Source organism: Lissotriton helveticus, chromosome 1_2 (assembly GCF_964261635.1).
Source record: "Lissotriton helveticus chromosome 1_2, aLisHel1.1, whole genome shotgun sequence".
NCBI classification, from domain to species: domain Eukaryota; kingdom Metazoa; phylum Chordata; class Amphibia; order Caudata; family Salamandridae; genus Lissotriton; species Lissotriton helveticus.
In genome coordinates, this window is record NC_136058.1 from 189,466,861 (window position 1) to 189,489,762 (window position 22,902).

The window sequence follows — 22,902 nt, forward strand, 5'->3', positions numbered from 1 at the left end:
TTTAAAAAACGGCAGAGGAAACTTGTGTGACACGGAAGTCAACTCCCGGTGTTACCCTGCACTTCACCAGCAGTTCCCCAGTACCACAGCGGCTATTTTAAAGTGGTGGTACATTGCTTGATAAATATAGGGATGCAGACTATTTTAAGAAAAACAAATCGTTTTAGAAGACGAAAGGCATACTCATTAATTTATATCCCCACAGGAGAAATTTAAAAGAAAGCATATAGAGAAAACAAGAATTCTTAAACATTTCCTATAGCACGAAAATTTCTAATTTTTTCTTTTCGAGTCTTCAATCATCTATTCTAGGCTGTACTGAGAATGAGAACGAGGTGGTAGGGGACACATCATATCATATTAACAACCTTATTAAATGGGGTTATGTCAGAAACCTGCATAGCACTTATTAATTTCAGGACTCAAGGTTCTGCACAATAGTTGATATACACACATTAGATAAAGCCCAATGGTGCGCATAACCTAAAACCCAGGAGACGTCTACAAAGCTCACACAGGGCCCTACTGTTTACCCACTCTAGTCCATTCAATGAAATCGTTCAGGCCAATCCGGTCCACCTTCTCGGAAAAAATCCACCTTGCCTCTTTTCTAGTCAAGATATCATCAATTTTGTGTGTATCACACACCACCCTCTCATCAAGCACCGTCCACTTCAGATCCTTGAAGTTATGTTTTTGTTCCTGAAAGTGCTGAACAAGGCGGGTGGTCAATTTCCCTGCTTTCAGAGTACTCAGGTGCTCTTGTAGGCGCACCTTCACTTTACGTGATGTGCGTCCAATGTAATGCAATCCACACATGTGTGGTATTACGATTACTAAATTTATTTAAATACCACACTCTCCCACTTGTGAGATGGATAATCTTGGTAACTTCATTGAGATCACAAATTGAACAGCAACCACAAGGATAATGCCCTGGCAAGCCTGACACCTTTTTCTGCTGAATCGGGTGCGTATGGACCAACCTATCTTTTAGGTTGGGAGCCCTTCTGAAGGCAAATCTAGGGGGAGGCATCCTTTTCTCCCCGGTATCCAACAAAGACCAGTGTTTCCATATTATTTGTCTAACTTCGGTGGACAGCGGATCAAATGCGGTGACTACAGGTAAACACTGTTCCTTTTGTTTGATGTTCCTCTCCAATAGGGCCTCACAAGGTGTGTTCAAGGCACTCTTGCGTGTTCTTTTGACCCACCTTGGTGTGATAGTCCTTATTTTTCAATTTCGTGACCAACTCTTCAAATTGTTCCATAAACGTTTCTGTGGATGAACAGTTCCTGCGGTACCTCAAGAACTGTCCCACATGAAGGTTGTCACGCAATGCTCTAGGATGAAATGAGCAATAATGCAGCAGAGAATTCCTATCAGTGGGCTTTTGATAGACAGTCATAGATAATCTATTGTCAACTGCTAATATATCGACATCTAGATACACTATGGAGTCCCTACTGACAGTCCAAGTGAACTGCAGACAACTGTCTGCTTCATTCAGCCATGATAAAAATGCTAGTAACTGGTCCTCTGGTCCGTTCCAAATGCACAGGACATCATCAATAAACCTCTTCCAAAGAGAAATATTCTCTTGGAAGGGGTTGGAGGCATGATGAATCACATTTTCCTCGAACTGGCCCACATAAATACAGGCCAGACTTGGCGCAAATGTAGCCCCCATAGATGTTTCCGACACTTGGAGTTATAGCTGACTTCTATATCCAAAGAAATTTCTTGTGAGGGCCAGTTCTATACACTGAAGAACAAAAGATTGGGGGGGTGTCATAAAACCACTTGAGTGCCCCTAGAGCACGCGCTGCTGCCGCCAGTGTGGCATCTTGGGGTATACTGGTATACAACGATTCGATATCTATAGTTACCAGGAATTGCCTTGTGAGGTCATATTCTACTGTTTCCAAGATGTTAAGGACATCAGTGGTGTCTTGCACAACAGATGTTTGCGTAATGACTGATTCTCTTGGAAAGAAGCCCGCAAACTGGGACAGCGGCTCCAATACAGATTAGATCCCCAATACAATCGGCCGGCCTGGCCGTGGGCGCTGTGCTTTGTGATCTTTGGCAAGATGTAGAATGCCGGCACTCTGGGTTTTAAATTCACAAGGAAGTAAGCTTCCTTATGGGTTATCCACTTTTTCTCCTTAGCATCTGCCACCAAGGCCCTGATGGTGTCTTGTAGTTCTGGTATGGGGTCAAGTGCTAACGGTTGATAATTAGGGCGCACTCCTAGTCCAGTGTATTAAGGACTACCACCGCACGCCTTTATCGGCTTGTTTGATCATTATCAACCCATTATCTTGTGGAGACTTAACTGCCAACCAATCAGTGCTGCTCATAATTTGAAAATGGAAATTATTTTGTGACTGCTCAAATGCCTCAATATCATGGAGTACTCGTTGTTCAAACACAGACAACTCAGGGCCCACTGACGAGCTGGGAGGCGGAACCCAGAAGGGCAATGTAAATTAGTAGTGAATATGGATAGAGGTTCCATTTCCTTGTTCAGAAAGAACTTATGGATCTTGATTTTTCTCATCAATTCATAAAACTCAACTCTACATTTAAAGGTGTCAGGTGTAGGTGTCAGGACAAACCCCTGACCTTTGTTCAGGACACGCGACTCTTCTGGAGATAGTAAGTAGTCATAGAGATTAACAACTATATCCATTGTGTCACGTATAAGAGCATTCTGCACCTGCTGTGGATTATTCATCAGGTTGGTAAAAGAGGTGTTCTGCCTCTGCTGCGGGATATGCTGGGTGAGTATGCCTGCCATGTTGGCCGTTGATTGAGCCTGCCTCTGCCTCTTACCCATTGTGTTCCCCCTCCTCTATTGCCCCTTTGATTCTGACCTAAAAAAACACCTCAGAAGTGCGCCTAGGTCCCCATTGGCTCTGTTCTGTGGTGTGAACCTGAACCTACTCTGGTTCGATGTGGATGGTTGTTCTACCACTTCCTCCTCCTTACTACTCGTTTTGTCAAAAGTCCAATTGTAGGGAGTTCTCCTTGTCTGTCTACGTCCCCCCCTCTTAAAGTTCTGAAAATGTGCCTGTTCAGTGTTAGTCTGATAATATTTGTCGTCAACGTAAGGGAATGCCCATTCGTGTGAAAAACAGTCTAGATTGCGTTTGACACCCTTAATCTTCTGGTTCACCATATAGGTTTTGCAATCCGTGAGGTCACTTTGAATACAAGTTAGTAGTTCCTTAGCTTCAGTAATTGTAGTGTCCCTAATTCAAGGATCTCTTTAAGCAGTTCTTCGCTTAGCCTTTTAGCCACGTTTATAATTAAAATCAGCCAATCACAAGTGCACTTATTAACTATATAGCTCCAGTCCACTCAGAACTGCTTGTCTTCCGGAACAGTTTTTGGTTCAATTCTTCATAGGGCTGCACCAGCACGGAGGTATTCTATCATTAATGCGTTTTCACTGATTTTCTTTCTTTGGATTTCTCATCTCCGGGAAATTTGAACACACACTCCTTTTCTTTATGGTCATGAAAGTTACTAATGATGATACGTGAGCAAACTGGTGAGTACCAACCAGCAGCCCCCTGGGTGATGCTACCGTGAAGTACTTTCTGACCTCTCTCATACTTCTGTCCAATTTTGTTACAAATCTTTAGTGGTTTCAGATTTTCTTTTAATTTTTGTATGGAATGTGGTCTATTGACTTTTTTTAAAATTGAACAGTTCGCCTAACAGGTTAGTGGTAGTGAGCCTGTCCTGTGATGGAAGTTTGATGACTTCCTTTATGTCTTAAAAATATAGTTAACTGTTCTGCGCAAGTCAGGCCTTTTCTACACTCACCTTCCGAACTAGCCCAACCATCCCACCTGTAACTATGCTTTCCTGACAGTGAGTGGAAATGTACTGGCAAGGCAAGATGGATGACACTGCTGCATGGTGGAATAGAAGACCTTGATGGGAGTTTGGGACAAGAGTATACTGAGCAGTAGTTTTGAGCCTTTTGATCTTCATTGCAGGTATGCAGGTTATCTACATTACATACACCTCATATGATTTTTGACGATTAGTTTGTTTGAATATAAAGCTCCATGCAGCTAACTGGAACCTTAACAGAGATATCTTCAGATGTATAATTCCTAACTTGTATGAAAAGTAAAGTTCTAACTTACCAGACTTCATTTCGTCAGGTATTCCAAAAATGCTCTCTGGCGGAAGTAAAGTGCACAGGTGGTACAAGAGGGCACCACCAGACTGCTGTGTGGACCGATTTTCTTTTCTGACCATACGTTTGACCCTCCTCCTGACATTTACCACCTCTATTTGATATCATCCATTGTACGCAGCATGGGGGCTACAGCGTTCACCTTGCTGACTATCGTATCCCACATCTGATTTTTCTGGCTCATGGGGGCGTTGGATTGGAGTTCCAAATAAATGTGGCTCTGCTCTAAGGATTTCATCAACAAGCACTCTCAACTTCTCATCAGTAAAACATGGCAGCTTCTTCTTTGACATGGTGAGGGTGAGTGTGAGTGTGAAGGCGAATTAAGAGGTGTGTCTAAGGAAGGAATCTAAACCCCAAAAGTGTAAGAATGCAGAGTGTGAGTGTGTGTAGGGCTGACAGCAATAACTGTCGAAAGAGCTCCCTTCTTCTCTCTTTGCAGTATAGTGTTGGAAAAGGATCTTGATTTTTTTATAGGTGGATTGGTCGGTGTGTCTACTTATTAAATTTGCCTGTTTTTTTGGTGCTAACTATGCTTATTGATGCATTATTTGGGCTGATATTAGTATTTTGCACTTGCCAATTGGTACACAAACTGCCTTAGTTCCGCAACTGTGTCAGATCCATCAGCGGGACAACCAATGCAAGTTCGTGATTGGAATCCCTATGGGACAGCGTTTCCGACCGACGTTGTCGGATTGGAATCGTCTCGGACCAACGCGGTCGTAGTTTTGATTACTATACATCATAATACGCCGGTCAGAGACTGAGGTGGAATGTCTCCGCTACCGGTTCGGTCAGACGGTTTTTCTGACCGACATCGTTATAAGGGCCCATTTGTTTAATTGATTAATAATTATGGAAATTATTTCATGAATTATTTTTAAATTCATTTATTAGGTGTGGGTTGTTTGTTTGGTATGGATAAAGAGTGGAAAGGTAATTAAATGAAACTGTTTTATTAGTAGGTAATTACTATTACAATGTTAATAGATATTTAATTATGTAAAATGTGTCAATATTATCAATTTAAATATACATTTTAGATGTGTGATTTGTAGCTTGTGGAGGTAGAGGGTAGAAAGTTATGTAATAATACAATTGAAAAGAGTAACTTTTTTCAATTGTGATTTATTTTTGTAAGTGTTAATTGCGTTATGCTTTTTAATTGTAAACATTATTGTATTTATTAGTTGTTATTATTTTGACTATAGATTTTGGTATTTTGATAACAGTACTCTTTGTGTTAATTCATAATATATGTTCAACATTGTAATAAATATGTAATTTGTTAATTGATTTTTTTGTTGATTTTTTTATATTTAAATATTTTTTGGGGGGTTATTTACTATAGTTTTGAAATGATTTATTTTACTTGAAATAAAATGGTCAGTTTCAAGTGCCTTAAAGAGTGCAGTCTTTTTAAATAAACAAGGGGACCCATTCAGTTAACTGAGGACCGTGGGTATCAATCAATTTTAAGGAAAACAAAGGTCCTTAGTATATCTAAGATCAAATGTAAAGGTAAAACATAGGCCACAATGGGAACTACATTAATCCACTGTCCAGCCGGACAGGGTATTTTATTTTTCAAAATGAAAACACACAATAGGAATGTTCGTAAGGCACAGTCCTGTACCAAACTGGGGACACACAAGGAAGGGATTTTCAGGCAAGGGAGAGCATTATTGGCCACTTGTAGATCAGTGTTAATTTTAAGTAATGCAAAAAGAAAGTGCTAGACACAACAGTAATCACACATAATAGTTAGGTTGTGAAAACACTTATAAAAAGTCGACGTTTCGATCCCTTATGCTCTAATATGTGGGATCATCATCAGGACTGACAATTGTACATTTGCCTGCCTGGCTTGATCATTTTACAACCGCCCTGATGGGCGAGTTGTAGTCCAGGGATTCCGAGGATAGTTATGTTGAGGGATTGGTATGGAACCTCCTGCAGGGGGTAATTCCGGCTGCTTCCAAGCGGTATTAGGACGATGTCCGGTTGACCGTTGGAGTCTTAGGGATTGCTAAGTTCTTTCGAGGTATGCCAAGGACCGTGGAACCAAGGGAATCTTAGGAGTATGATGACTCCGTGGTGTTCCGAGGAACAATGCCCTTCCGTAACCTACAGGATCGCAGTTACTTTTTTTTAAATTTTTTTTTTTACATTTATCCACTGTCCAGCCGGACAGGGTATTTCATTTTTCAAAATGAAAACACATATAGGAATGTTCGTAAGGCACAGTCCTGTACCAAACTGGGGACACACAAGGAAGGGATTTTCAGGCAAGGGATAGCATTATTGGCCACTTGTAGATCAGTGTTAATTTTAAGTAATGCCAAAAGAAAGTGCTAGACACAACAGTAATCACACATAATAGTTAGGTTGTGAAAACACTTATAAAAAGTCGACGTTTCGATCCCTTATGCTCTAATATGTGGGATCATCATCAGGACTGACAATTGTACATTTGCCTGCCTGGCTTGATCATTTTACAACCGCCCTGATGGGCGAGTTGTAGTCCAGGGATTCCGAGGATAGTTATGTTGAGGGATTGGTATGGAACCTCCTGCAGGGGGTAATTCCGGCTGCTTCCAAGCGGTATTAGGACGATGTCCGGTTGACCGTTGGAGTCTTAGGGATTGCTAAGTTCTTTCGAGGTATGCCAAGGACCGTGGAACCAAGGGAATCTTAGGAGTATGATGACTCCGTGGTGTTCCGAGGAACAATGCCCTTCCGTAACCTACAGGATCGCAGTTACTTTTTTTTTTATTTTATTTTTTACATTTATCCACTGTCCAGCCGGACAGGGTATTTCATTTTTCAAAATGAAAACACATATAGGAATGTTCGTAAGGCACAGTCCTGTACCAAACTGGGGACACACAAGGAAGGGATTTTCAGGCAAGGGATAGCATTATTGGCCACTTGTAGATCAGTGTTAATTTTAAGTAATGCCAAAAGAAAGTGCTAGACACAACAGTAATCACACATAATAGTTAGGTTGTGAAAACACTTATAAAAAGTCGACGTTTCGATCCCTTATGCTCTAATATGTGGGATCATCATCAGGACTGACAATTGTACATTTGCCTGCCTGGCTTGATCATTTTACAACCGCCTGTTGGGGAGGAAGAGGGAAGAAAAAGAAAGGGAAAGAACAGCAGGTAGCTGAATTATAATCTGAGAATCATTGCCGCAGCTAACGTTTATCACATCAAACATTTTATTCGGAACCGACTTAGCGTGTGCTATAATTTGTGTTGTCAACGGAGATTCATCACAAGTGTCGCGGTGTGTTTAAGTACCATGCACAATTAACCATTTATAGAGGACACTGATTGTGAGCACTTTTTTGAACAGACCCTTGAGTTTACGGCATAACAACTTTCAAGGTGCATGCATCCGGTCTCATTCATTCCGTGCTCTTGTGCGTATCGATTGGTCCAGCTCTGGTGTCTTACCATGATGGGCGAGTTGTAGCCCAGGGATTCCGAGGATAGTTATGTTGAGGGATTGGTATGGAACCTCCTGCCCGGGTGGGAAGAGAAACCATTTGGTCAGTATGGGGTGAGGGACGGTGCTAATAGGGGTGAGTAGGGAGAGTTAAGGCGTTATTACCGGCAGGGGGTAATTCCGGCTGCTTCCAAGCGGTATTAGGACTATGTCCGGTTGACCGTTGGAGTCTAAATGTGAAAATGGAAGGATCATTATGCCATCAATTGGTTTACAATGAGTGGCCAGAGGCGGGTGGGTGGGGGAGGTTTGGAGTCGTAGCGTTACTTACCTTAGGGATTGCTAAGTTCTTTGGAGGTATGCCAAGGACCGTGGAACCAAGGGAATCTAAAACATTCAAGGATAATGGGTGTCGGTTAGCGTTTCCACTGGGGTTGTGAATGAGTTAATGTGCTCCAGACTGGGGTGGATATGCGCTTACCTTAGGAGTATGATGACTCCGTGGTGTTCCGAGGAACAATGCCCTTCCGTAAACTACAGGATCACAGTTACGACGGACTGTCAGGAGAACACCCTAGATGAGCGTGCATCCCGATGGTGGCAATGGTAGAAGGACAACTGGTTTTGGCCGCCATCTTGGAGTGGGGGCATACTACGTGTGGAATTCCAGAGAACTCAGCGGCAGGCTTCTGCCATCTTGAAGCGGACCTTGGTGCACGTGAAGAGATGAGATGTGAACAGAAATACATTGTGGTTTCTGTGAATTAATGTGCCCAGTGCGTGTCATACATGTGGGCGGTGGCGGTGCATGGTGGTGACATTTTAAAAGAATTTTTAAAAATATTTCAATAATCATAGTACGCTATGCCGGTGTCTCATAGGACCCTCAATTCTCACAGTTCGATTTGTTGTTGTAACTGCGATCCTGTAGTTTACGGAAGGGCATTGTTCCTCAGAACACCACGGAGTCATCATACTCCTAAGATTCCCTTGGTTCCACGGTCCTTGGCATACCTCCAAAGAACTTAGCAATCCCTAAGACTCCAACGGTCAACCGGACATCATCCTAATACCGCTTGGAAGCAGCCGGAATTACCCCCTGCAGGAGGTTCCATACCAATCCCTCAACATAACTATCCTCGGAATCCCTGGGCTACAACTCGCCCATCAGGGCGGTTGTAAAATGATCAAGCCAGGCAGGCAAATGTACAATTATCAGTCCTGATGATGATCCCACATATTAGAGCATAAGGGATCGAAACGTCGACTTTTTATAAGTGTTTTCACAACCTAACTATTATGTGTGATTACTGTTGTGTCTAGCACTTTCTTTTGGCATTACTTAAAATTAACACTGATCTACAAGTGGCCAATAATGCTCTCCCTTGCCTGAAAATCCCTTCCTTGTGTGTCCCCAGTTTGGTACAGGACTGTGCCTTACGAACATTCCTATATGTGTTTTCATTTTGAAAAATAAAATACCCTGTCCGGCTGGACAGTGGATAAATGTAGTTCCCATTGTAGCCTATGTTTTACCTTTACATTTGATCTTAGATATACTAAGGACCTTTGTTTTCCTTAAAATTAAAGAGTGCAGTGGCAGTAGTGAATTTTGCTCCCCCAATCCAACACTTGTCTTACTGTTACAATGACTGAAGTGGAAATAGTACATTTTACACCTCCACAATCCAACACTTTCCCAGTTTTTGTACTGACTGGAGTGGGAATAGTAATTTCTACCCCTCTGCAATTCAACACTCTCTTTAATTTTATATTTAATGGAGTGGGAATAGTAAACATTACCTCTCTACAATTCAGCACTTTCCCTACTGTTGCACTGACTGGAGTAGGAATAGTACATTTTGGGCTTGATGCATCAAGCATTTTTCTCCTTGCAAATGGGCTGATTCACTTAATCGTCCCGTTTGTGATTGCAAAAATTGCTTTTGCAATGCATCAAACACAATTTTGCGATTCGGTAACCTGTTACCGAATCGCAAAATGGGTTTGCAATTCGCTATTTGGAAGGGGTGTATTTAGGGCATCCCTTCCAAATAGCGAATCCTAACGGTATGCATGACTGTTTTGTAACCATGAATGCAGTCGGAAAACATTCATATTTTACCACCTACTTCAAGTACCCCATTCACCATTGGGAAGGGGTCCCTAAGGGACCCATCCCCTTTGTGAATGTTTGTAAAAGCATTTTGAGAGCAGGCAGTGGTCCCACTGACCACTACCTGTTTTTAAAAAATTTGATTTTTTTTTCATTTTTCTTTTTCTAAAGCATCTCGTTTTCCTTTAGTGAAAACGGGCTGCTTTACAAAAAAGAAGATTGCTTTATCTAAAAGCAATCACAGACATGGTGGTCTGCTGATCTCAGCAGGCCACCATCCCCGTGAATTTCGTGATTGCTTGGGAGTCGCATATTGTGACATGCCTAATTATTTAATATTCTTGAGGTAGGTCATTTGTGACCCCAAAGGAATCACAGAAAGTGTACTACACATTTTCATGCATGACAATTTGAGATTCCCTAATTGCGCATCGCAAAGATTTGCAATTAGGGAATTGCAAAAAAATGTTATGATACATATGACCCCTTACTCCTGCGCAATCCAACACTTTCCCTACGGTTGCACTCATTGGAGTGGAAATCGTACATTTTACCCCTCCGCAATCCAACACTTTCCTTATTGTAGCACTGAGTGCAGTGGAAATAGTAAACTTTACCCCTCCAACATCCAACACTTTCCCCACTGTTGCACTGTCTGTAGTGGGACCTGTAAATTGTGCGCCTCCTCAGTTCAACACTTTGGGGCTCATTACGATGTCGGTCACAGTTGCCTCCGACTGACATTGCCTCAGTCTTGGGACCTAACACTGCAATTACAATGCGACTATACATGGTGCAATTGCAAGCTCCCATTTCTCCATGGGAGCTTGTGCTGTGCTCGGAAATGGGCCGCAGCACAAGCTCTCATAGAGGAGTGAGAGTTTCTGTTAATTCCTGCACCGTGTGGCAGGCACCTCGTGGTGCCTGCCACATGGTGCATGGATTTACAAGGGGGCGCCATAGGTGCCTGCCTCCAATCGGGGACCGCCGAGGCATAGGAGCCCTGCTTGGTGATCCCAAAATTTCTTTCTGACAGGCTTTTCATGTCAGAAGTCTCGACACGAAAAGCCTGTCAGAAACTGACATCATAATCCCCATGGCAGAAATGCCATCAATAGGGGATTATGTGCAGCGTCCGACTGGCCGACGTGCTCTTTGAGCCCATCAGAAACCAGTCAGTCCAACAGGCCGGTTTAAGCTCCGACCGCAGACACTGTAATTAGGCAGTCAGACTTTAAATCTACGATGTAGGTCGGTAAGCCTCCAACGAGCAGTATGAGTTGCAGTGGGAATAGTATATGTTTTAATTTCAAAATGTTGTAGTTTACTTTATATGGTTTACATTTATATTAATGGGTTTTTGGTTATATAAAATCATAATATTTATAATTATTATTGTTTTTAATATATTAAATTTTTTTTATTTTGTTCGAGCTTTTTATTTGTAGTCAAAATACTTTGTTTTTAAAATATTTTATTTACTTTGATATATATGTATATATATATATATATATATATATATATTATTTTTTATTGTATTACATTTAAAAAGTATTAAAAAAATGTAAATATGAATTCAGTGATATGATTCAATTAGAGGTATGTAGATAAAAAAATATACATTAATGTAATCTTTGTTTTTATATTTTCCCCCAAAATATTAAATATATTTTATTTTGATAATGTTAGTATTGATATGTAATTTAATTGCTGTTTATTATTTAATTCTATATATATTTAACAGTTAATATTTTAGACAACTATATTAGTGGAAATTATATGTTTTCAATTTTTTTATAATTTTAATTATAAGTATAGGTAGTCAATATATTTAAAATTTATATTTTTGACTCAATATTTTTGCTAGTAGATATTTTGTACTCAATAATTTGTCAGTGAACTTGTGAAGAGCTCCTCTACCTCTTTGGTTTAGGACAGTGGTCTTCTAGCCCCTTGCTCAACTTGTTAACTAACTACTTATTAGCTACCACTGCATGTTTTTGTGGATCCCTTTTGCTCATTTTTGACTGGTAGTGCCTAAAGGGTAGAGTACTCCCCCATGGAGTTGCTCAGTGATCATTAATTGGTTAAGGAACTTAAAATTCTTGTCCTCCATTGCTCCTACTCACTCATTACAATCATGCAAACACAACATGGATCCGGGTTTCAAATGAAGTAGCATCTGGTCTTGGGTTCTCACAGATCATCTTAAGGTACAAAGCTGGGCTCATCCCAAACTGTCTAATCAGAGCATACTTCATTCACTCAAATTGAATTTGATCAGGCACAAGCATTCTTTCAATTACTGGTGTCTCTTCTGTAGGTAAGCGACTTATTAAAACAGCGGTTTCCAACACATTATTCAAGGCCTGCACTCTCAAAGCTCACTGGCCATTCCAAAATATCCTTTCTTTCTACATACGTGCTGGAAATGGTCCTTTTTGCAGGGTTACGGCAAACCTTTTGATTTCCTTCTCTGTTTTTGACATTGTTGTTCCTGACTTTACGACTCCGAGCACTTTTTGACATTGTTGTTCCTGACTTTACGGCTCTGAGCACTTTACCACTGCTGACCAGTGCTAAAGTGCATGTGCTCTTATCTAAAATGTGATGACAATTGGTTTATCCATAAAGTGGTATACCACATACCCAGGGCCTGTAAAGCAAATGCTTCTAGTGGGCCTGAAGCACTGATTGTGTCCGCCGACAGAAGTAGCCTTTCAAACCTACTTAGACCTGCCACTGAAGGGCCTAAGGGTGTAGTTTACCTCCACTTCGGCTTGGAGTTGCAAATTAAGTGCCAACCCTTAAACTCCCCTTTTATTACATATCAGTCACCGCTAAGGTATGCCCTAGGTAACTCTAATTGAATGGTGATGTGTAAGTAAAAGGTAGGACATCTATCTTTTTGTTTTACATGTCCTGGTAGTGACAACCACCCAATTTTGTTTTTACTACTGTGTGACCTGTTTGTCTCTATGTTAACATTAGGAATTCTTTTAAATACCCTTTTTTTTTTACCCTTTTCAAGTGTAATTCCTGGTTGCAGAGAGGTATTAACTTTATGTTTTCTATCACTGGAATGGTAATGACAAATCCTCTTTAGTGGTAAGGCTGGACCTGGTATTACTAATCTTGAAATGCCACTTTTAGAAAGAGGAAACTTCTTTGCTTTTAGCTCTCGTGTGTGCCTTATAGCCTCCAGTACATATCTGGGCTTGGGTGAGAGCTACACTTTGGGCATTCCCTCTAGATAGGGGCAAGTACAGAAGAGGACGCTGCATTCAACTGCATACACACTGGTCTTCCTGGACAAGGCGGAGAGGAGGAATTGAAAGGTACACCTCAATGGGTAGTGTCCTCACACAAAACACTAATTTGCCCCCCACAGATGGGCTGGCAGACAGAGCAGGGTTAAAAGAAGACTTTTGCACCACAAAGGCTTTGTAATCAGCTCACAAGGACACATTTGGGTATAAGTATTGGGTTTATGACGTCTACTCCCTAGTTCACTTTGGGGTCCTAATGAGAGTCTGCCAAAAAGAGAAGCTGGACTACAGGAGGGACTGCCACTTTGCTAATTGCTTTTCTGTGTTGGCCTGCTGATTGCTGGGCTCGAGGAAGGTCAATTACAACAAAGGAGGGATGGATAGCGCATTGTGGTCCTGCATACATGCTCCAAACTGATACTCGTAATCTGGCTGGTATATAATTCCTGTGTGGAAAGGGGCGGATAGTATGTAAAAGAGCTGTAACGGATTAGTTTGTTCTTAGAACCATTGGAGTGGTTCCTTTTTGGAATTAGATCCTTCATACACTCTAAAGGGTGTATCATTCTTCATCATAGGGCCTTTGCTCCTCGTCGAGCGAGCACCCCAATTCTCAACGGGAACTCTTCAGCCGTGCTGAATTAGCCACTCTCAAGAAGTTGCAAGGCTAAAGCCCTATCAAGAAAAATCTCTCTCACTAACAACAGAATCCAACACTCTGATATGAGCTTCTACCATCACTCAAATGGCAATGTGCATGAAAGGCTAATTAGCAACTCCTGCTAAATAGGTTTCAATTAATTTCTAAGGGCAGCTCTGTCTCTATCCTAACACTAGGGGCTGCCCTCTGGATAAGGAATCCAACCAAAAAACTTCAACTGATTGCGGGGCTATGTCAGCACCTCCATTTTATGCCATGTCAAAGGCAATCCAAAGTTGATCCATGAGCCTAGAGCAGAGACACAATATGGCACACACTTGACACTCATCTGTGGATGATAGTGCATGATCTGAGTATGACACAATAGGGGAACTGTCACACACGCAGAACTGTAGGAATCACACTCAGATCTGGAAGCATAGAAAAAGGCTTGTTCCCTGCTAATGATTCAAAAGTGTATGCTGCCACCACCACTCACTGAACATGTTTCAGGAACACAGATGGTAGTTATCACACCATACCTTACCTCAGAGCCAGGTTGTTTAAACTTTTGGTCTGGGTCTCAGCAAGCACGCAGATGTTTGTGGGTGTTGGGGCAAAACAAAATCCAGAATGCCAGAGTCACTTGCTAATTTAGGGCATGGGTGCACATCCAACTAACTTGTGTCTTCTGTAGCCAAAGGGGTACAATGTTCACACCCGATACTTAACCTCAAAGCCAGATTCTGGGTTAATATATGGTCTGGTCCTCAGCATGCATGCAGATTTTTGTGGGTGCTGGGGCTCAAGGAATGCCAGGATGCTAGAGTAACTTGGAGATAGGTAACTGAGGGCATGGGAGCACATCCAACTAGCATACAGTGGAGGTTCATGTCTTAAAAGCCCTGCAATAAATGAGGTAGAGGAACTGCAAATTTAAAGTAATGGGAGAACCACTCATTTACAGTTCATACATTTCGCCAACCTGTAAATTATCTACTTGTTTATGACTAGTTCAGTCAAGGCAACCACATGTAGGACTCATCAGGGAATCTGGTATAATGTGAAGCTCACCTGGCGATTGGATGCCATTGGCAGCAAAGCGTCCCAATTGTCTTCCTGAAGGCTTCTAGGAGCGCTCTGGAAGATCTCATAAATGCTTTCAAGTCTTGCAGGAGTTCATAACAGATCAAATGGTGGATTTTGCATCAACAGGTATGTAAACCACACGCATGTGTTTTACCGATTCTCATAAGGTAGATCTCCTGAATTTTTCCCTATCTTCAGAAAATTCAAAAAAAGTCTGGAAAGCCTACCTGCCGTTGGTTCCAATCTGATGGTTCACTTCGACGATCTTCTTGAGTGCGCTCATTCTGTGTGGAAAAAAAAATTAAAATGTAGTGGGCTGAGCAAGCAAGAAGATACTAAAGATAGACACATTTGCCACTAATAGGGAATGTTTGTGCAGTGTCTTTTTTCAGGTAAAGTACACAACCATAGGACAAACAGCTGTGTCTTCCACCCAACAGCTGATCTCAAAGGACTTATTCTACAAGTGAATATAGGAATTGACCAACCTGTAATGTGAATGCCAAGAAAAGAAATGAGCTAGCGACCTGAATGAAAATGAAAAATAGGTTCCACATACAAGTGGAAAAAACTGAACTTTCTCTAAACGTTATCACTTTATATTAAATGCATAGAATAAATAGGAAGGTGAGTGTACACACCACAGCTGTAATAGTTGTTATGTCCATAGTTAAATAAACATCAGGCTAAACTACCTTGACAGTTCTTAGTTACAATCATGATAAAGCACGTGCCATTTGACTACAAATGTTTGTCATGGTTTCTTAAGTTCTAAGTGTGATGCTGGTGGTCCTCCAATCTGGCATTTTAAAGTCCTAAACTTTGTTTGAAAATCACTCACGCAAAATTAAACATACACCTCTTTATACAAATGTCCGACTTATTAAATCAATCTAATCATTTTGTGTATTTAGTGGTCTTGGCTAACCTTTGGCTCTCAAAGTAGTAGCTTATCTTGAAGGAGTGTATAGCAGCTTGTTTTACCACATTTAATCAATGTAGATGAAATGAAAAAGAACCACCCAGTGTTTATGAAAAATAAATCTATTTATTACACAACTCAATCACTATAACATTGGTATAAGTTCTAGCCAGAGATATTGACAATACACATGGAAATATTTTAAAGAAAGGAGGTAGGTAGCACAACAATGCACTGGTCTCCAGGGGGAGACCAAACCATATACTAAAGAAGTAGAATGGGAACTGCAAGGAAGAACAGGTCTTGGACCAAAGGACTCAGTGGAGCTAGGAGAACCAGGAACCCCACGTAGGCTGTGTGCAGTGTGGAAACACAGCTGCTGTCAGAGTAGCAGTCAATGGAGAAGTTGTGGTTGCAGTTTTAAAGAAAAAGAACCCTTTCCAGAATACGCTGAAGAAACCTTTTGGAAGATGGAAGGTTGTGGAGCCACCCCACCCGTGGATGCTCCAGGAACAAGGTTGCCTGCACCTTGGAAGAAGTGTGCATAGGCGTGATGTGACGTTGGAACCTCACATAGATGACAATGGAAGACTTGGGAAGAAAGGCCTCTGGAGAAGTCTCTGAAGATGACCAGTGGAATTCTTGTAGAGGAAAACCTGCAAGCAGACGGGACAGAGCCTATGCCACACGGAGGTGACCAGGAGGCACAAAAGTACAATGCTCCCCCTTGGCAGGGAGGCCAGGAGAGTTGATGAGGACGTTGTCGCTGCAGCTGTGGGACCAGGCGATGCTGAGGATGACCAGAAGCTATATACTAGCTGTCCCATGTTGGATGTTGGTGTCTAGGTGTTTTGTATGCGGCAGGAGCACCAACAAGTCTTGGTAGCTGCAACTGGCATGAAAGATGACAAGATGCAATTGTTGGCACTAGCAAAGTCCAAGGGACTCACTAAGTGCAGGAGAGTCAGAGCAGGACCTGAGTAAGCAGGGGAGCCTACCAACGCAGAAGAAGACCCATTAGAATACCAACAGCTTGAAGGCAGAGGAGTTGCAAGAGGACCTCAGGCAGTTCACCAAAGATGGGGCAAGGGATGCAATGAGGATAATGATCTTCAAGGGATGAGGTGCTGGAGGCAGGAGCTATTTGTAGCCTCAAGATCTCTGGAGAGCACAGTCATAAAGCCTTGGCAACGGCAAGTTGAATTGGTGCATACGGTTTGGTACCAGTGGCTCCGACGAGGGATACTGTCCTCCAATTTCCAGAGAAGACAGGTCAGTCCTCTGGAGAGCCACAGAACCACCACCTTCGTTGCTGAGCCTCTGGAAGTCCGTAGCCTAACAGGAGCAGCAGACCAATCAGCTTTTTTGCAGTGCCTGCAAATGCAAGGGAGTAACTCCTTCACTCCAAGGGATGTTTCTACGTATGTCCTTGATGCTCACAGGTCTTGTGGGGAAACTGAGCGAAGCATAGACACAGACGAGGCAGAAGACTTGCAAACAGCAAGACCAGGAGCAGTAGGAGTCTTCCTCGATGCAGTCTCTGTTACAGGAGAAGTCCAACAATGTCCAAGTGTCCAGGCAGTCGTAGAGTGTCTTGGTTTCAGAGGTGGATCTTGTTCCACAACAAATCTAAGCATTCACCCACAGGGGAGCCCTTAAACACCCAAGCAAAGGTTTGGAACGACCTAGGGGTCCCTCCCAAAGGAGAAACTGGACAGAGGGGAGGATACCTTCCTGTCCTTTGCCCACTATTGTACCAGAGAGGGAACTAAGAGAACCAAACCCGAGTATGCAAGGAGGGAACCAAATGTGCCCTTCAATTCAGTCTGGTGGCTCTGGAAAACGGCTCTACCTCAGCCCAATGCACTAATTCCTGTCTGGGAGGTGGTCACACCTTCCTGTGGCAGGAAACCTATTGTTCTACCTTCCCCTGCTCGAGAGCAGCACAGAAGCTGAAGGGCAGAACAGTGTCTGTGGTCACCAACAGCACTAGCTTGCTGGCAGATCCTGAAAGCCTGTAACTGGGAGTTCAGGGAGCTTCCCTAGAGGCCCTCAAGTACATGGGATCATACCTCCAATACCAGAATCGGTGTTGGGGTATGATTCTAACATGTTTGATACCAAACATGAGCAGATTCGGTGTAGCCATTATATAGTTAGACATTTTGTAATGACTGATGTCCACTTTGGAGCTCATTAAAGTCGACCGCCTAATCACAATGTAGGCAGCCATAGTTTAAACTAGCCATTTGGACTGACTGGCTTCCCATTGGTCTCAAGACGCCCAAGGACCAGTCGGAGGCCGCTCATAATCCCTTTACGGATGGTGTTTTCGCCGTTGGGATTAGGATGTCGGTTTCCGACAGACTTTTCATGTTGGACTTTCCGCCATGAAAAGCTTGTCGGAAAGCGACTTGGGGGGGCCCTAGTTGGGCCCCCATGCCTCCAGTTGGGGGCCTGGATGGCACCTATGGTGCCCCTCTGTAAATGGATTTAAAGGGACGCCCATTTCTCTATGGGAGCTTGTGCTGCGTCCTGTTTTCGACTGCTGCACAAGCACCCATAGCGAAATGAAAGTTTGCGACCGCACCATGTGAGGATGCATCATAATAGGATGTTCGGGAACATCAATATATGGTCGACCATTTCCAACATCGAAAAATCCACCAGACATCATTATTAGGGCCAAAATGGCTTAAAATGACTGACCGCACTTACAAAGTCTGGAGTATCTACTCTGGGGTTTGTAGACGTGTCCTACTCATGCAGGGGTACCCTCACACTTATAATCAAGCACCCTGCCCTCAGGACTGAATGGCCTACTATAGGGATAACTTATAGGTTTTAAGTGTAGTGACCTCAGTTATAAGAAAACTTATATCTGTCGTGGCATGTAGTTGGAATTTAAAAAGACTCCCATGGGTGGCACAATAGATGCTGCAGCCCATGGGAGACCCCTGTTGTACATATGCCCTGGGTACCTTAGCACTATATACCAGGGACTTATAAGGGTACACCTTTTAAATGTAATGTAATCGTTTTTTTGTTATTTTTAGTTCCATAGCAGGTTGTGGGGCTTATCGGGGATTATGGTGGGAAGTAAATTAATGAAATGAATTAAAAATAATTAATAATATTTTTAAATAGTAATAATAATTATTCAATTGATAAGTATTTATGTTAATTGTATATATCTTTTTTAAATTACGTTTTAAGTGCAAGTTGAGGGTTTTGAAGGGGCATAGGGAGAAAAGTATATTAATTATAATCAATTAATAAATATTTTTAAATTAATTTTAATTACTTAATTGATCATTATTTATGCTAATTATATAATTAAAACATTTTCTTTTTAAGTTTTTGGTGATAGTTGAGGGCTTTGTTTGGGTTTGTGGTGGGAAGCAAATTAATTATAATTTATAATTATTTTAAATATTATTAATTGTTTAAATTATACTTATAAATGTAAATAGTCTCATTATTTTCTTGTTTTTAAATTTGACGTGCGTGTTCTGTTTTGTAGGGTACGGGGTGGGAACTTAATTAATTATACTTTATTATTTATTTATTCTTAATTATTTATGATTATTTATTTGATAAGTATTCATGTTAATAGTATAAATAAATTTTTCTAAGTTAAATTTAGCGTGTGGGTTGTGGGTTTTGTATGGGTATAGTGTGAGAAGCAAATTAGTTATAATTATTTAAAAATTATTTATTATTATAAATAATTATTTTATTAATAATTAATGATGTAAGTTTTGTAATATATTTTTGGGGGGCAGGTTTTGTGGTTTTTGAATGGGGAAAGGATGTGTAGGAAATTATAATACTTAATAAATGTTGTTAATTTTTATAATTGTTTGAATGATAATTAATGATGTAAATATATAATTAATATATTCTTTATGTTATATGAGTGAGTTGCATTTGTAGGGGTTAAGGGTGGAAAGTTAATTAAATATAATTAATTTATTTTGAGTTAATTAGTAATATTATTAGTATAATTGGTTATTAATTATGTAAATTTGCTCATTCATTTTTTAAATGTTTATATTAGTTGTGGGTTGTTTGCTTTGTATGGATAAAGGGTGGAACGGTAATTAAATGTAATTGTTTAATTAGTAGGTAATTAGAATGAATATATTACTAGATACTTAATTATGTAAAATGTGTGAATATTATAAATTTATATATACAATTTAGATGTGTGGTGTGTAGCTTGCAAAGGTATAGGTTAGAAAGTTATGCAAGCAACAACATTAAAAAGGGTAACTTTTTCAATAGTAATTTATTATTGTATGTGTTGTGTTATGCTTTTTAATTGTAAATAATATTGTATTTATTGGTTCCTATCATTTTGACAATAGATTTAGGTATTGTAATAAGAAATAATGTTTGTATTAATTTATAATATATATTTAACATTGTAATAAATGTGTAATTTGTTAATATAAAAATATTTTTTTCCGAATAAAGATCTTTGACTTGAATATAAATATATATATATATATATATATATAATATTTAAATATTTGTATTTTTTGTTATTTACTATAATTTCGAAATTATTTATTTCATTTGAAGTGAAATAGGCAGTTTAAAATGCTGCATAGAGTGCAGTGGCAGTATTGAATTTTACACCTCTGCAATCCAAAACTTTCCCTACTGTTATATTGAATGGAGTGGGAGTAGTAAATTTTACCCCTACGCAATCCAACACTATCCCTACTATTGCACTGAATGGAGTGGGAATAGTAAATGTTACCCCTCCGCAAACCAACACTTTCCCTACTGTTGCACTCACTAGAGTGGAAATAGTAAAGTTTACCCCTCCGAAATTCAACACTTTCCTTACTGTAGTACTACTGAATGGCATGGGAATAGTAAATTATACTGCTCCGACATCCAGCACTTTCCTTATTGTAGTGAGGAGTGGAGTGGGAATAGTATATTTTACTCCTCCGACATCCAACACTTTCCCTACTGTTGCATTGACTGTAATTCAACACTTTTGGAGGATTTCCAACTCACATCGTCGGTTTCACTTTCAACCGCCTATTGACAATGTAGGAGGTTGAAAGTGAAACCACCCGGTCATTCCAGTTGGATTCCAACTGGCTCAGGAGCTCGTCGGCCAGTCGGAAACCACAACGTAATCCCATACGACGGCGTTCCGGCATCGGGATTACGATGACAGTTTTCCACAGGCTTTTCCATGCCGGGCTTTCGGATATGGAAAGCCTGCCGGAAAGTGACTTTGGGGGCCCCTAGCAGGGCCCCCTTCTTCCTGCAGCCTCTGGTTTGGGGCCGAGAGGACACTTGTAGTGCCCCCCCTGTAAATCTCAGTACTGTGTCATGGTTCCTGCCACAGGACGTACACAAATTCCCATTTCTCTATCGAAGCTTGTGCTACAGCCAGTTTACCGCCACAGTACAAGCTCCGATAGAGAAATGGGAGTATACAACCGGTCCATGTGCATTTGCATTGTAATTGCGGTGTCAGGACCGCCGACCGGAGGTCAGTCAGTCCCGAGACTGTGACGGTGTCGGTTGGAGGCAACTCCGACCGACATCATAATCGAGTCCTTTGCCTACTATTTCTAAGTTGTAATGAGAATAGTTTATGTATTAATTTTCAAATTTTACTTTAAATTGTTAAAATGTATTTTAATAGGTTTTTGGTTATTTAAAATTATAATGTTTATAATTATTATTGTTTTTAATATTTTATTTATTTTTGTTTCAATTTTTGTTGTACTTTTTTATATTATTGCATTTAGAAAAGTATTAAAAAATAAAATACATTAAAATATTAATTTAGTAATATTTTAAAATTAAATATATGTAAATAAAAGTATATATATATTAAAATATGTTTGTTTTCTTTTTTAAATAATAATAATAATCATTATATATAATTATTTGTTATATTTTCAAAAAATATTAAATATATTTCATTCTGATTATATTAGTATTAATATTTAATTAAACTAATGTTTATCATTCCCCCCCTGAATATGTCTGGTGGATAAGGCTATTATATGCAGCTCCAACAGCTAGAGTCAGATCCGGGAAACATATTTCCAGAGAATACTACATTCACAGGGGCACGTGACAAGGATGTCCCCTATCCCCAATACTCTTTGTCTTAGCACTAGAACCACTGGCCCTCCGTCTACGGATGGAGGCTACTCATTGTGGAATTCAGGTGGGTACATCGGTGCATCTGCTGTCTGCATACGCAGACGACTTGATTGTATACGGTACGGATATACTGGAGGGGCAGCGTCCGATTCCCTATATTTTTGCTGATTTTGAAAGTATATCTGGTCTATCCATTAAAAAAACTAAATCTAATGCTTTTTTCTTTCATGACCAAATACACCCGGACAGTATTGCTTTTGGGGAACACACGATACCAACATCACCACATTCCTTTAAATATCTGGACATTAAGATCTACCGATCACAGGCGGACATGCTGGAGGGCAACCTAAATAAAGCTTTCTGTGGTATAAGATCTCAGGTAGCTTTCTCGACCACACTTCCGCTATCTGCTATGGGCCGAGTGGCATTGTCTAAGGTGGTGGTACTTCCCCGTCTCCTATATTACTTTACGAACTTGCCCTTGCTAGTGCCGGCCACTATTTTTAACTCATTAGATACTTTATTGATAGACCTCATCTGGGGTGCGGGTCATCGCTGGATAAGCCTTAAGAAACTACAAATACATACACGACGGGGAGGCCATCATAGCACCGGATTTCAGAGCCTATTATTATGCGTGCCAGTTGCAGTGGTTATCCTACTGGACAGCAGGTCGTAACCTGCAGGAGATTGGGAATACATCCAGACACATAGAAAAGGGAGTACTCCACGCTCTGCTCTTCCCACATACCAAGCCTCCCCATCATTGCCCACCTTACTATATATCGCATTGTAGTGTTGGAAGAAGGCCCTGAAGTACACGACTGGAGGCTGGTAACATCCCACTAGTGGGGATGCCACTGGCGAGCGAAAGATTATCGATACAGGCACTTGGACCCTGGTTGGAGGTGGGAGTCGAGACAATTGGTGCACTTTTTGGTGACTGGGCACAGCATGGATCATGATACCTTTACTCACGCCACGGTAGCCCCGACCACGCTATATGTCACACACGCAGCTGTGCTACACTATGT

General features: G+C 40.9%; 1 protein-coding gene across 46 annotated transcripts in view; it reads right to left on the minus strand.

Moving 5' to 3' along the window:
* LOC144799531 (uncharacterized) overlaps window positions 1–22,902 on the minus strand; it is a 5,513,712-nt gene that overhangs the window by 3,625,059 nt on the left and 1,865,751 nt on the right. For 45 of the 46 annotated variants that reach the window (XR_013603860.1, XR_013603862.1, XR_013603865.1 and 42 more), the window contains one exon: window positions 15,024–15,080. The exons of the other annotated variant lie outside the window; for it this stretch is intronic. Coding sequence is in view for 42 of the 45 variants with exons in the window: in XM_078671256.1 (XP_078527382.1) it covers window positions 15,024–15,080 (57 nt within the window). In the remaining 3 variants the exon portion in view is untranslated. The remainder of the gene's footprint in view (window positions 1–15,023; window positions 15,081–22,902) is intronic. 46 annotated transcript variants of the gene reach the window in all.